Consider the following 14,404-nt stretch of genomic DNA (forward strand, 5'->3'; position numbering starts at 1 on the left):
AGGGATCACCCAATCTTTACAATATATGACATCCTCTATCATTACATCCAGACTCAAAATTTTTGTACACACAACCTCACACAACCAGAGCAGGCAGAAATAACAGTAGTATTAGTTGTAGTAGAAATACAATACAGAAAAACAGCAAGTAAATAAAAGGTAGATGTTTTCATGGGCTTCTCTGTTGTTTGACTTTCAAACCAAATATTTTTTATGACAGATGTGAAGTAGATAAGTATATCTCCAGCTATGCCTAGTGTTAACAGTGTTGGTTTGCACTTAGTTTAATTACCCATGACCTTTTGCTGCATATTGTTTCATCCATTTCATAAACTTGAGAGCATGAAAGCATAAACGTCTGATTGCTACAGCCAAGGCGCCATTAGGATCTGCAGGCAAATGGGCAGTGTGTTTTTGTGTGGGTGTTTTGGCTCCATAACTGTTGGACCAAGTGTTCACATTTACACTTTTTTTGATATCATGTCTCTATAATCTGTACAGTTTTCAGTCTACTTTTACATAGTTTTTTTTAATATATTTTTTTTTATATTCTCTGTCCTGTATTTTTTTTATTAATATAGTAGTTCCACTGTGATATTGTACCTTTGAATGCGTTTGCTGATTTTATGCATTTATGAATGCAAAAAACATAAATGCAATTTTTTCTGAATACAGTTATTACTGTAGAACAGTGACTTTGATGAAATTTATGATACATTGGTTTCTTTTAATTGGGCGACGTTGGTCTGCATTGGTTTGCACATGCAACATAATTCAGTAGTGCCCCTTTAATTTCGTGGCACGTTGCAGCAGCATTTTTTTCTGCCTCATTTCATGTCCCACCAAACATTTACTGTAACACACATGGAGCGCTCTCTGGCACCTTCTTTTCTTCTTCTCTCCTTTGATACTGTGGAATTTCTGTATACCCCTGTATATAAACAGAGGACTGCAATTAATCGATTAGTTAATGGACAGAAAAATAATCAGCAACCATTTTGATAATCAAATAATCATCAAAGTAATGCAAAAAAAAACAACAACCAAACAATCTGTCGTTAAATCTTCTCATTTGTGAGGATTTGCCTACTTTTTTCTGTTTATGTGAACTAACCTGAATATCATTTGATTTTGAGCTGTAGGTCAGAAAAAACAAGACGTGAAGATGCCACCTTGGACTCTTTTTTTTTTTTTTTTTTACAATTTTGTGACATTGTATAGACTAAATTATTAATAATAAACATGCTCATTGATAATGAAAATAATTATTAGTCCTAGTTTCAAACACAGACATCAACTTACCTACTTCCATCTGTCGGAGAAATTGAAAACTATTTTCACAGTGGATATATTGGTCAGTAAGCAGCTTTTTAGCCCTGTTAGAAGTCTCTTGACATTAATACAGTCTGATCACTATGAAAAATGCAAAACTTAAAGTAATAATTTAACCCTCAGTCAGATCTCCAGGTCTCTGATAATAACATTCACTTCACATCATCATAGCTCTGTTTTCGTCTTAGTTCACAATACAGTTTTAAACCCTAAATCGTCATATTTGATCTGAATATTTTGTGACTTTGCCCTTTTAAGGAGTATTAGTGAGTATTAATCATAAAATCATATTCTTAACTTCTGAATGTATTATCCAGTTTATCTTTTGACTTGTTGGGGATTTATACTGAGATAGAAGAGAGAGAGAAACAAGATATACAATATATAGGTAGAGACGACTGTCTTGCCTTGACATTCACAATTTAAACCAGAGGTGTCTGATGACACCACATCTGAGCAGTTACATGTTCTCCTACCTTGTGTAGGTAAAACACTGAGCCAGAGCCAGCCCCATTACCAAACCCAGGTCCTGACTGTGTTCCTGCTTGGCACAGTTTCCACTAAGCAATGTGAGCGAGATTTCCCCAAAGAAATCTAGGTTTAGCAAACCGCAATCTTAAAATAGCTTTGAATCATACATTATTACATAGCAGGTCTGCCTCCTCTGTCAAACTGCACTTGCTTTTGTGATTGTCTCCTTGTTTTCTCCAAGCTTCCACATCTGAAAAGATTCCCAAACCTCATTAGCATAGCTTTATAGTTAATATGAAGAGGCTCAAAGATGGCTTTTCCAGCTCTCAAAAGTAAACAGACTTAAATGGGATGAATAAAAAAAAACCTTTGTAGATTATGCAACACACATGAATAGATATTGTCATGCTTTGGAGTTTGAATATATGAAAGAACAGTTGCTGGGGAATACAGAAAACATACAGAGGACATGGACATGAGAACATGTAATGTGTGTGTGTGTGTGTGTGTGTGTGTGTGTGTGTGTGTGTGGGCAGTGGGCAGATTTCAATCTTCCTCAGCGTGTTTCCCTTGAGTTCAGTAAAGCATAAAGGAGGCTGGGAAGAGTGACACCTCCAACTGAATCTGCTGCTGCTTCAGGAGGATTGATGTGGCAATTCCTCTCACTCACTCACACACACACACACACACACACACACACACACTTAGGCAATCAGATACAACAAACCAGGGTTAACTGTGTCAACTGTTGGCACACTCTGTCATACAGGTCGAAGACACAATTACACACACAAACTCATGCACACACATCTGCAACATGGGGACATGTTGTGGATAATCAACACCAAGCCTCTTTGTGTCTGTCCATCTTTTGTTTTAGTCAGGAGTGGTCCTGCTCCTCTGTGTGGCTGCGCTGGCACTGTCTGCGTGATTAATCCTCAGCTCTGTCAGCTGGCCAGCAGTGATACTAAAACCAAACAAAAACTCACACAAAGCTTGTCAGCGTGCATGCTCTCATGGTCGGTTTTAGGATATGCAGACATTTGCATCGCTGCAAAGCAAAGAAGAGTAAAACATTCAGCCCTGTTCTGTTTTTAGAGGCAAACTTAGTGAAATGGGAAACATATGCGGCAAGCATGCTGTTTTCAATTAACAGTTAATTATTATCAACACTCTATTGTGCTGTTTTTCAAGGGATTTCAGTCACAAATGCATGTCGCCTAAGCATGTATAGATGTGGAAAAAGGGAGTTGGAATGTGCACTACAGTACTTGTGCGTTTGTGGGTGTATTCCTTCTTGTGATGTGAAATCTGATGAATATTTTCCTCCTGTTTTTCCCTGAGAGGTTGTGTGATTGACCAAACCCAGAAGTTATTTCATGTGCCTGCCACCAAACTGCATTAGCGGGCCCGGCCGTTATCACTCAGCCTCTCTGTCTCTCAACAAGACAAGAAGATATTTCCCGGCCCAATATTGCTTTCTCTTTTCTGTGCTGTCACTTAATACAATGACCATCACCGCATTCAATGAATATTATTATTTTCTCCCGATTCTGTCATCGGGAAGACAGCTTTGTGAAAGTACATGTTTTTTGTCTGATATCTGAGTTGCCTTTCGGAGAATAGTCTTGATACTAACATACATTCTGTAAATGTAATTATGAGGCAGCTGTCGAACGTCCATTATTGGCAGTCATTATCAAGAAGTCACCTGACTCAGCAGATTCAAGCCACTGCCGTTGTTCTGGTTTGAAAGGACCTGACAGAGGTTAAGAGAGTGAAATAACTGCTGTTGATTGAAAGTATACAAAGAATGAGGATTAGAGGCCTGAGGAGGGAGCTGTTTCTGGAGAGGGGTCAATAAGAAGCAGGATTGTAAAAGACCTCTAACTGAGGGATCATGTGGACCATTGTGTCAGCCAGGGAGCAAATCTTAGCATCTTCATCTTACCAGACAATGTGTGACAATTCAGAAGGAATGACTGTTCAGTGTAGCAGACAGTGTAGTGATATTGTCCATTCTGCTCAATGCTGTTTGTCGTTTGTCAAAATGTAATCTGTTTTATCATTATTTGGTGGTTATTGAAAAGGCCTGTTGGTCAGCAGGGGTTGCAAAACAAGATTACAGACTGTGTTTAATGGATTTTACTGCAGAAAAGATGAACTAATCATACCTGTAGCTCATTGGATCAGCCGTACAAAAGATTCCAAGATACTAATGTTATGATTTGTACATTGTTGCTTTTTGAAGCTGCAGTAAGTAAGACCTCCTACATTTGAGTATTACTTAACCTAGAATGTACACTGTTACAAATTAGCTATAACTTAATTTCGGCTGATTATTTAAGTTACTATTGACGTTTTTTTTAATATTAAAAAAAAAGAAAGTACTTTTTTGCTTTTCAGATAATTTTTTAATGTCACTTCTCATTTCCTAAGAATGATGGACTTTTTGTCAGGATCCACACAAAAGAATTACGAATACCCTTTCAAACTAAAATTAATTGCATATCTTTTTTTCTGTCCTGTGTGCTTCACTCTATATTGTATCAGCAGACAGAACAAATAATCATATTTTTTAATTTGCAGCATCTCCATAATCTTTATAATCCCCCTCCTTTTTTATTTGGCTATGAGATTAATACCCATTTATTTTGTTGTCAGATTTCCGCCTGGTTGGGGGAGAGTAGAGCGATGTGGCAGGATTTGTCATTAAATCGAAAACAATTTTTTTCACCCTGTTACTAATGTGAATGCAGTGGTGGCTGTCCCAATGTGATGGGTGTTGTAAAGGCTGCTTTTACTGTAAACCCCCCCCCCCCCCTCCCCTTTTCGTTATCTTATATAAAATACCTGAATGCTTTTTATTTGTCTCGCTGTCTCTCACATTCACTCTCATCAGTAACCTAACCCAGACAGCTTCAATTAAACCCTGTGAAATTGCCCCAGTATCTGTTTCCCTCTGGGCCATTTAGCTGTGTTTAGCTGTCTTTAGACTGGGCCTGTTGCCAGGCAGACTTTAGAGGGCTTTTCATGTTCCCCTTTAAAATGTAGGCCAACCTAACCCCCATGTGCCACCTGGCCAGCCCTAGAGCTCTAAGTTAACCCGGGTGATACTTTGCTAAGTTTTAAAAAAGCAAAATGTCTACTCTTCTCCTACTGTGGTAAATATTACTATTATAAGAATTAATTTCTTCAAAAACATTCCCCTTGGATCTTGTTTAACTTGAAACACATCATAACCGTGCATTCACACCAAAAGCAATGGAGGCGATGAAAGCGTCAAGCTGCCATTCATAATCAATGTAAATGACGCAATGTCACTTCGGGCGACGCGTTCCTAGCGATAAGAGCGTTGCGATGCAGCAATGATGCGTCCATCGCGTCTATTGCATCATCGCATGTGTTGCGATGGATATAACTATGAACTGTGGATGGCAGCGACATGCTCATTGGAGCTGAGGAGGAGACCGGGCAGCTCCTGTACGACTTCAGAGGTTAAATCACTGATGGCCTGATCTCACTACAACACCACGGCTCTTTTAAGAGCCACACACTTCATCTGAGAGCTTATTTCTGTCCTTTTAAAATCATTCAGATCCCTGTTAGCACTAGCATCACTTCCATTTAGCACAACAGCAGAGTAGGCTGAGCCCGGGGTTAGCTTCAGTTAGATAGCCGCCTTGGCTGCTACATGCGATACACACAAATGAAGCGATGATCAAAAATGTAACAAATGTGAGCAAGCGACGCGATACTCGTGTTCCGGGCGATTTAATCGCCTCCATCGCTTTTGGGTGTGAATGCATGGTAACATCTAACCTCAGTATGAGAATAAACTATTTTAGAAAGAATAATAACACTCGAAAAAATTAATAAACAAACAATAAGGGGAAGGTCTCCCCTTTAGACTTGTTTTGGAAACTATCTTACACACTGTGAATCTGTGTGGAGGCTTGTTGCCGGTGTTCCTGAGGCTAAATGATGCTGGGCCACCCAGATAGGAAAATGTTCATTTGATGGATTCATTCTGCCTTCATGTGTTGTTAGGTGACACATTTACTCAACACAACACACACCAAAAGTGTTGCAATTTCTTGTTGATGCTATTAGTTTGAATATTGTGTGGGTGCATGTTTTTGTTTTATAAAAAGAGGTTATTTAAAGATTGGCTGAGACCTCCTCTGAGAGACAGCACTGGAAAACAAAGAGTTGCCATGGTAACAGTCAAGGGTGAAGGAGGAGGGTGTGTCTGGTGTTGTGCTTGAAGTGGCAAGATGGACATTGGCAGGCAGAATGGCGGGGGAGCGAGCGATGCGTTTCTGTGGCCCTTTGCCATTCCTGCTGCTCACCAAGTCTCTGCTTTCCCTCTCTTCCCGTCTCCCGCTTCACTCTCTTGTTGTTGTCCTGAAGCAAGTGGGAGGCTGTTAGGAGAACAAACGCTGAATCTCAATGAGCCAGCGGAAATGGAACTCATTTTCTCGGTCTGTCTCTCTCTGATAGTGCCTTTATTCTTTATTTACAAGCAGCACAACTCTAGCATGGCCGGGTTATATTACACAATTTATCAACATATGTTTAACGATGTAGAAGTGCTGCAAGGGTAGTTTAATGTTGTACAGATGAATGTTTACAAGATCACGTGATCAGAGCTGACCCTCATAAAGATGACGGATGGCAGCTTCATGAAGGGCAGCAGGGATTATTTCATGGATCACAAAGTATTAACTTCACCATACAATATCTCAGAAATTCAAATTTCCCCCCATAATGCTCAAATTGATTGTTTTGGTCTGTCTGTCGGAACTTAAAGCAGATGGTCTTTGGATAAATTATATCAATATGCTACATAAGGAAGTGAGTATATGGCAGATATGCTGCCACTAGTATAGGAGAAGGTAGGTGGCTAATATAATAATAATGGTTAATATTTGACCCCCAGTTGAAAGGGCAGAGGCTTTCTTCTTTTCCAGTTTGGCCTTATCAATAAAAGGAATGCTTGGTTCTTCTATCAATAGAGAAAAATAGTATTTTCTTCTTCCAGGATGAATACATTAAATCAAACTAAACTGAATGTATTGCTTTGTAATGAGGCTTAATACCCTGTCAGATAGTTTTTTGTGGTCCTGAAGACTGATTCTGATTAGGTGTCTTATCTCCAACCCTTGATATAAATGAGAATCAGTTTGATTCACAGGAAATGCTTAATATCAGTCATTTTTCCACTGTACACAACACGGTCACTGGGAGTTAAACTTAGTCATGCATCACACCATCAACCACTGTATTTTAGGGAACATTCAAATCAATTTGCAAAAGAAGCTCAATATAATGAAAATGTGGCTTTTTGAAGCTAAATGCAGATATCTCAATTTCACACAACAGGGAGGTTTAATTGACTCCGTAGGCAGACAGTCCTGTAGTGTCAATTGCAATCAAAATTAAAAAAACAACAACAGTTGAATGAGTGATTTCTTTTTTGTGAAAACAGTTAATTACAGTTGTCTGTTCTCGTGTTGTGATCCTATTGACTTTAATTGAAAATGAGATTTGAAGTAATGTAAGAGGTTCTGACAACATCATCATTGTGTCACAGTTTCAAGGGGTTTGATGTTTTTCCCAGCAATTTATCCCGCACCCATGAAATGTGTTTTTTATGAAAATCTCCTTAGAAAACCAGGATATTAAAGCCTTAATTAGTGACGTTTGAGCCACCAGGCTATATCTCTGACTTGTATTTGGTTTGTGGCTCTTTTTGTTGATTTTTGGGCATATTTTCATTATCTTTTCTTAGATGAGACTATCTTCCATTATATCCCATTACACTTATTTATTCAGGCCTTTTTGTGCATTATTATTCTTTTAATATGATTTTTATGCAATAAGTTGTATGTTCTGTCTTTATTTATCCTCTGCGAGTCTTTGTGTCCATATGTGGAAAAGAGAGAGAGCACCAAGCAGAAAGCACACTTCAGTTGAAACGGCAATTTCCCCTGTGCTGAGTAGCAGCAGGTGGCCATGTCTCCAGCTTTAAAAGAAATGAAATAGAGAAGATTCTTTCTCTCCATTTTCACTTTCTCTACAGAAACTCAGTGAAGTTCTCAATATTCCATCCCTTTTAACTTTAAATTTACAAAACAGGTCTCATTTTTCCCCGAGCTGCAAGCAGGGGTAAGACTTGGTAAGACCCCAACGACATCATTTAGACCAGTGTGCACGTACAGGCACAAATATAGCTGAATGTGTTTGTTAACAGTTACCACCTACTGCCATCACAGTTTTATTGTATTGTTAATCTGTAGTCTGTGCTGGTCCTATCAGGTTTCAGACAAAAGAACAACTTTAATTGTGCCAAATGGCATGACTTGAATACTTGTTGCACTCTTATACGCATGCTTGTTGCAGTTTCTTTTATTCAGAATGCAACATATTGACGAGGTTGGGCCATCAGTGTTGCATGATTTTGTCAGCAGCAGAATCCGTTTGCCTTCAGTTAGTCAAAACAGCCGCGAAAATATATAGTTTAATTATACTGCAGTTAAGGTTAGATATAATGTATAATACTGCAGTTAGCTGTGTCGATTTAGGGCTTCAACTTTGCAGTGGTTCAACTAATAATTACAGTATTTCTTTAGTCTACAACCCTACAAAATGAAAAGAAGCCACTTCCAACATCTATTTTTCTATTATTTATGTAAAGAAGTAGATATCAAAGTTGTGGTGTGTCTGAATCTGGCAGTGGAAGTGGAAAAGATTGAAATAAGACACCAGAAGAGAGACAACTTGAACACTTTATGGTTCATCCATGTTTCGGTCATGTTTTGCAGAATATGTAAAGCATTTACTTGTTAAATACAGACATCAAATACAGACAGAGTGGGTATCGTATGGGTCAGTAACTTTGAGAAGCTAGTGGTCCAGCTAATGCTTAGAGCGTTTACCAGAAAAATGTCTTTACCACCGCGGTGACATGACACTTGTAGGATGTATCAGTATTGAAATTAACTTCAAAAGAACTAATGTATGCTCACATACAGTATCCTTTTGGAGCACTGTTTTGCTGGTAACATTAAAAAAGTGGGGTTGTGAGAAATTTGTCATTGCTGTGTCATGTATTCACCTTTCCATGTACCCGAATTTTGAAAACCTCTCAGTTAAATACCTCAATGATTGTGATCATTACTGTCCCACACCGTAAGAGGATTTGTTAATTTATAGGCTAATATAATCAATAATGCTACCTATTTCTGTCTTGTTATATTTAATGAAGACTTGAATAGTTATATTACAGTTTGGCCGATAATCTTCCCGCCTCGTGTTTTTTGTTCTTCACACACCTTCCTGTCATTTTTGCCTTTTCCCTGTTGAAGCCTGACTCATCTTAGAATTCAAGGCAGAGAGACATTAGTATTCCCGAGGCCCTTACTCTGACTGAGCCATCTGCTGCTTTCATACTGCTTCTCTTACCCTCTGTCCTCTCCTCAGCCCTTCTTTTCCTCTTCATACACACACTACACACATTCACGCAAACACACACAAAAACACACAACCGTTTTTGGACATATGTCTGCCAAACAAGGGTCTGAGGGTAATTTGAAGCTTTATCTTACTGTAAATGAAGCGTTCTGTGGCAGACATGAATAGGTCTGTCATTGGAGACAGCCAAGTGGTTCCCAGCTGCAACTCAAAACAGACAATTGGGATACTGCAGGCTGGCTGGTATAAACTTTTTGGTACTATTGGTGTGTGTGTGTGTGTGTGTGTGTGTGTGTGTGTGTGTGTGTGTGTGTGTGTGTGTGTGTGTGTGTGTGTGTGTGTGTGTGTGAGAAACCTTTTTTTAGCGATGAAGGTTATGGTTTGAATCAGTGCCTACATTTCAGAGCATTTATGTGAGACAGGGATACTTTGTGTGTGTGTAGGTGGGATGTAGAAATAAAATGCACAGTGATGGAGCCAGCTGGATTCTGATTTCTTTTTCACCAATCATTGATTCATTTTCTTTAGCCAGCCGTTCTATTTTTATTCAGGTTACCCTGGGGCTGGATTATATCCCTGCATACAATGGGCACAAGGCAGAGAAACAACTGGGATACACAGTCTTTTAAACTCACTATAGAGGCGCTATAGAGATCTTGTAGGAAGAAACGCAAAAATTTTGACACATTTGTGTTGAGGCTAGGTTTTTAGATACTGACCATGTTATAGCAATGTCCTCATTTTGTGTTTTAAAAAGGTTCTGCCCACTCCCTGCATGTAAAATATTCTTAAAAAAAGATTTGTGGAATAAGAACAATTACATTTATGCAACTTTTCAAAAGCACAGGGTGGACAGAGAAGGGGGAAGAAAATAAAATCAATCGTCAGAAGAAAATTTGGGATTAAAGTGACATTACATTACATTACATTACATTTTATTTAGCTGATGCTTTTGTCCAAAGCGACTTCCAATAAGTGCATTCAACAATTAGGGTACAAACCAGAAGAGCATGTTATTAAGTAAATTTGGTAGCTTCAAATAAGCCGATCTATAGAGTGCTACATATAAGTGCTTTTTTAAATTTTTATTAATCATCTTCTTAGCCAAGGTGCAGACAAAAGAAAAGCGTTTTCAGCCCGTGGCGGAAGATGTGTAGATTCCCTGCCTTCCGAATGCCGATGGGGAGCTCGTTTCACTATTTGGGAGCCAGGACAGCACACAGTAGAGACAGTCGTGACTTAGTATTACAATCCAAAAGATTTAAAATTACCCACAGATTTGTCTGTAATTTATGTCTGTTTATAACTGCTGTTACTGTTAAAAACCCTAAAATGTTATTTAAGACGTGAACAGATGCAAATAGTTTTTTGTTTGGTTTGTTCTATGAGAAATTAGATGAAGTGCATGGTCAAAAGGAAAACTGCGTTACTTCACAACGTCTAATATTGTTTAAGATCGTCTAATGTTGCCCGTTTAAAGTTACACACCAGCTGACCGCAGATATTGACATACATTCGACGCCTGCATAAGAGAACAGAACAGAACAAATTAGCCAACCAATCTCATGCCACTATTAATCTAATTAATCTCAGAACAAATGGAGAATATTTTTGCTTAAATAATTGCAAATGGCACTGTAAAGTTTCCACTGATTCAGTGTGCATGTTTCCCTTACGAACTGCCTGCCTCAGCAATTCAGCATCAACAGTCAGTCTTTAGCTGACCAGAGCCACACATGGCCCAATGGTACCAGCCAACTGTTGACTTAGCATTAGGTCCAGAAGATATGTCCACTGAAAAATGTTCCACACTAAAATATTACAACTACATTTAATTGGATTGAACAAACTATATTGCAATTTAACCTAATCACCATGTCCCTATAGGTGGGGAAATGTTTTTTTGGCAGTGAAACAAAAAAAATAAATCTGACAAAGTGCTCATGAGCAAGGCAGTGAGCTTCCAGTCAGGTGAGTGTAACTTAAGTAGCTGCTATTAAAACTCTTCTAAATATCTACTTGAGTAGTAGGCACCATTAAATAATAATGAGGAAACTTCATGTAATGAGAAATGTCATAATTAAGGAATGCAATGTTTGTATGTTTGTTTGTATAGGTATCTTTGTGAGCTAAAATACAAAAAGAAACCCCCCAAATGTCAAAGGAAATATATTAGTATTGTGATCATACAGTTAATATAGGGGTTATGGATATGTTGGTAAACAGACAAACAGATAAACATATTGAAAGATCATAAAATTACATGACATATAGACACATCTTGTGTGTAAAATCATAGTTGTACTATATATAATAATGAATTCTCAATTTGTTCTAATGGGACTAAACAGGTGGGACATATCCTTCATGTGTCCTGGGATGCACAAACAGTACATGCAAATTCAATGAACACAGAAAAATCTGAAATACATGTCAGACAAAGCAGATTTGGGAAAAACCACCTGAATGAGGATTTTAACACAATTACACAGCAGTTTTAATACCATATATAAATACATATATATGAGGAATATATATAAAGAATCAGAAAAATAATAAAAATATGTTATCAACAACAACCGGGCAACCCCACACACACACACACACACACACAATTAAGGAGGCCAACAAAGAGGAGGTCGAAGGGTAACGGTCCCCAGGGGATGCAGTTACCCATAGTTACCAATCCTTGCCCTCAGCTCTGGGGAATTGAAGGAGGCTGGGTCTCTACAGGAGGATGCTGGGATATAATGTGGAGGAAGAAGGAGGGTGGAGTCAGGGAGGTGCATGCTGTGTAGCAGCTGGTGGGGGAAGGGAGGAGCGAAGAGAGATGGGAGGGAGGGAAGGAGGGAGGATGGGACTTGTTGTTAGAGCAGATCCTAGTGCTATTGTATCCCAGACCCCAGCTCAGGACCTCAGGTAAGACATACAGTTACTGCACGTTTCCTAGAGGTTAACAAGCTGAGGTAATTTTTATATCATTAAGTGAAAACCTTTTTATGTGCTGTTTTAATAATGAACAAAATTGCCTCATTAAATATACAGTATATGCTGCTATATTTCATCAGGTGTACAGAACATGTGTGTCCATGTCTGTGCATTTACAAGTATTGCATGATCAGTAACCGCCATGGAAGTACTCTTATTATTTAATTCTAACTTGTCTGAGTTGATACAGAAAGGGCCAGTCAGCCTTGTGCTTTGTGTACACATTTAATCTTAGATGCCTGACTTGGCTACCTGTGGAACAACTAAGTGTGTGTGCGTGAGTGCGCATGTGTGCTGCTTTCTGTATTTGTGTGTTTGTGTTTTCGAGAGGATGTATTTGTGCCAGGGTGTGCAAAGCTAATTAACCAGTGCAATCTCTCTCGTGATGGAAAATGTAATTATGTTGAAGGAAAATGGGGGAAAGCAGCAACAACACCACTCTTGAGGGCAGTTGTTCATGGCAACTGGATGGCACAGCAAAGCGGGGATGGCGACAAAATGGATGATGGGACACAGGAGGCACGCTTGACAAAGAAAAATACTCTGAACTCTTTTAGTTGGTTGGATTACATAGCTGTTGAAAGACTCGCCATAATTTTGTTAGTATAGTTATTGATGTGTGATGATAAATTTCAATGAGTTCTATCACACCACACAGACGCATGTTCAAGTTCATATTGTTATAGTAGAGGGGGAACAAACGTCTACATTTGTGGGTTTTTAGTCAAGCTGCTTCTTCACAGCAGAGAAAGAAACATTTGATTCATTGCCACTCAAACAGGTATTGTGTAGGAGCATACTTTATTGTTTCCCAAGTTGATCATTCTCAGCCACCAAGCTACTAAAAGATCAATCTTCAGTCAGTCATGATTGACATCTGCAAGCCCAATGGTATAGTATCAGGGCTATGTGGAGATGCCCTTGATCTAACTATTGATTCTGTCTCTGGAAGTGTCCCATTAGGTTTATGTGAAGGCAGTATGCTTAGCTGGTCATTGTGTCTGTTGTTCTAAAGCTGAGCCTGAGTGATATGTTGAGCCCACTGTTGTCGTATTTGAAGTTGAAATTGTGCTAAATAAGCTCAAAATAATTCCTCTGAATGTGGATGTAGAAGTAAACCAAAAACTGTCGTTCTCAATTGCAAGAAAATATTAGATTGTCAAGCACTAAAATAATTTTGCAGCTGTATGCAAAGTGCAAAAAAAAGAAATTGACAATGGTGTGTTTGTTAAAGGAACCCTACTCTGAACAGATTTCCCATTTTGATGTTGGGTGGTATCAGTTTCCTTGATCTGCTAAAACACACAAAAACGCTGTTGTACTTGTTTTAAAAATGACAGCATTAAGCTTTGAGCATTGGACTTGTGTGTATGCACTTGCATGTGTGGAGTAACAGCTGTATTTGAAGTTGCTTTAACGCTGTGCATCTGTGTCTTTATCTGTCTCCTAGGATCAGACCAATAACAATGCATGGCCTGTAAGCAGCAAGTCATGGCTCATAGGAAGAGGTCGGGGACCAGCGGAGGAAACATTATGGCTACTCCTGGCCTCGCCTCCTGTCCCAACCCTCATCCTACAGAGTCATGTGATCTGAAAGCCCTCCCTCCTCGGCAACGCCCAGTCCGCTACCCCAAGGAGTCACATGATCGGAAACCCCTCCTCCGTTCCTGTAAGGCACAATACTCTGCTCCCAAGTCTCAAGAAGTGAGTCTCAACCATCCAGAAGTGGATGCAGATACAGAGGTTGAAGTGAAGCGGTACAGCAGCCAAGCGGATGCAGAACTGAAGGACCAGCGGCCAGCAACACCCTCAACGCCGGAACATGACCATGAACATAACCATGACCAAGGTGACCACGACCGAGCAGACTTTCATGGTGGAGCTGACAGCCTGGATGATGACTCCAGCTCTGACTACATTAATAACACTTCAGATGAAGAGGAAGACTATGACAATGGTGAGTACAATTTTATTCATGTAGGTAATTCATATTTGATCATTATCACCCCTCCAGTATCCATTCTTTCATCATTACTATGCTATTATCTATCTCCGATAAAATGTTAAGCGGGACAAAGACACTTATGTTCACACTCTTTTATTTTTTTTCTAAATCTCTGTTGCACAAACAATAAAT

General features: G+C 39.1%; 1 protein-coding gene across 1 annotated transcript in view; it reads left to right on the top strand.

Moving 5' to 3' along the window:
• The window catches only part of apba2b (amyloid beta (A4) precursor protein-binding, family A, member 2b), a 64,046-nt gene that overhangs the window by 20,047 nt on the left and 29,595 nt on the right, over nt 1-14,404 (top strand). Inside the window, exon 3 of the mRNA XM_083917416.1 lies at nt 13,718-14,224. Within this exon, the coding sequence (XP_083773542.1) occupies nt 13,738-14,224 (487 nt within the window). The 5' untranslated portion in view covers nt 13,718-13,737. The remainder of the gene's footprint in view (nt 1-13,717; nt 14,225-14,404) is intronic.

Source organism: Echiichthys vipera (assembly GCF_963691815.1).
Source record: "Echiichthys vipera genome assembly, chromosome: 1".
Classification (NCBI taxonomy): Eukaryota; Metazoa; Chordata; class Actinopteri; order Perciformes; family Trachinidae; genus Echiichthys; species Echiichthys vipera.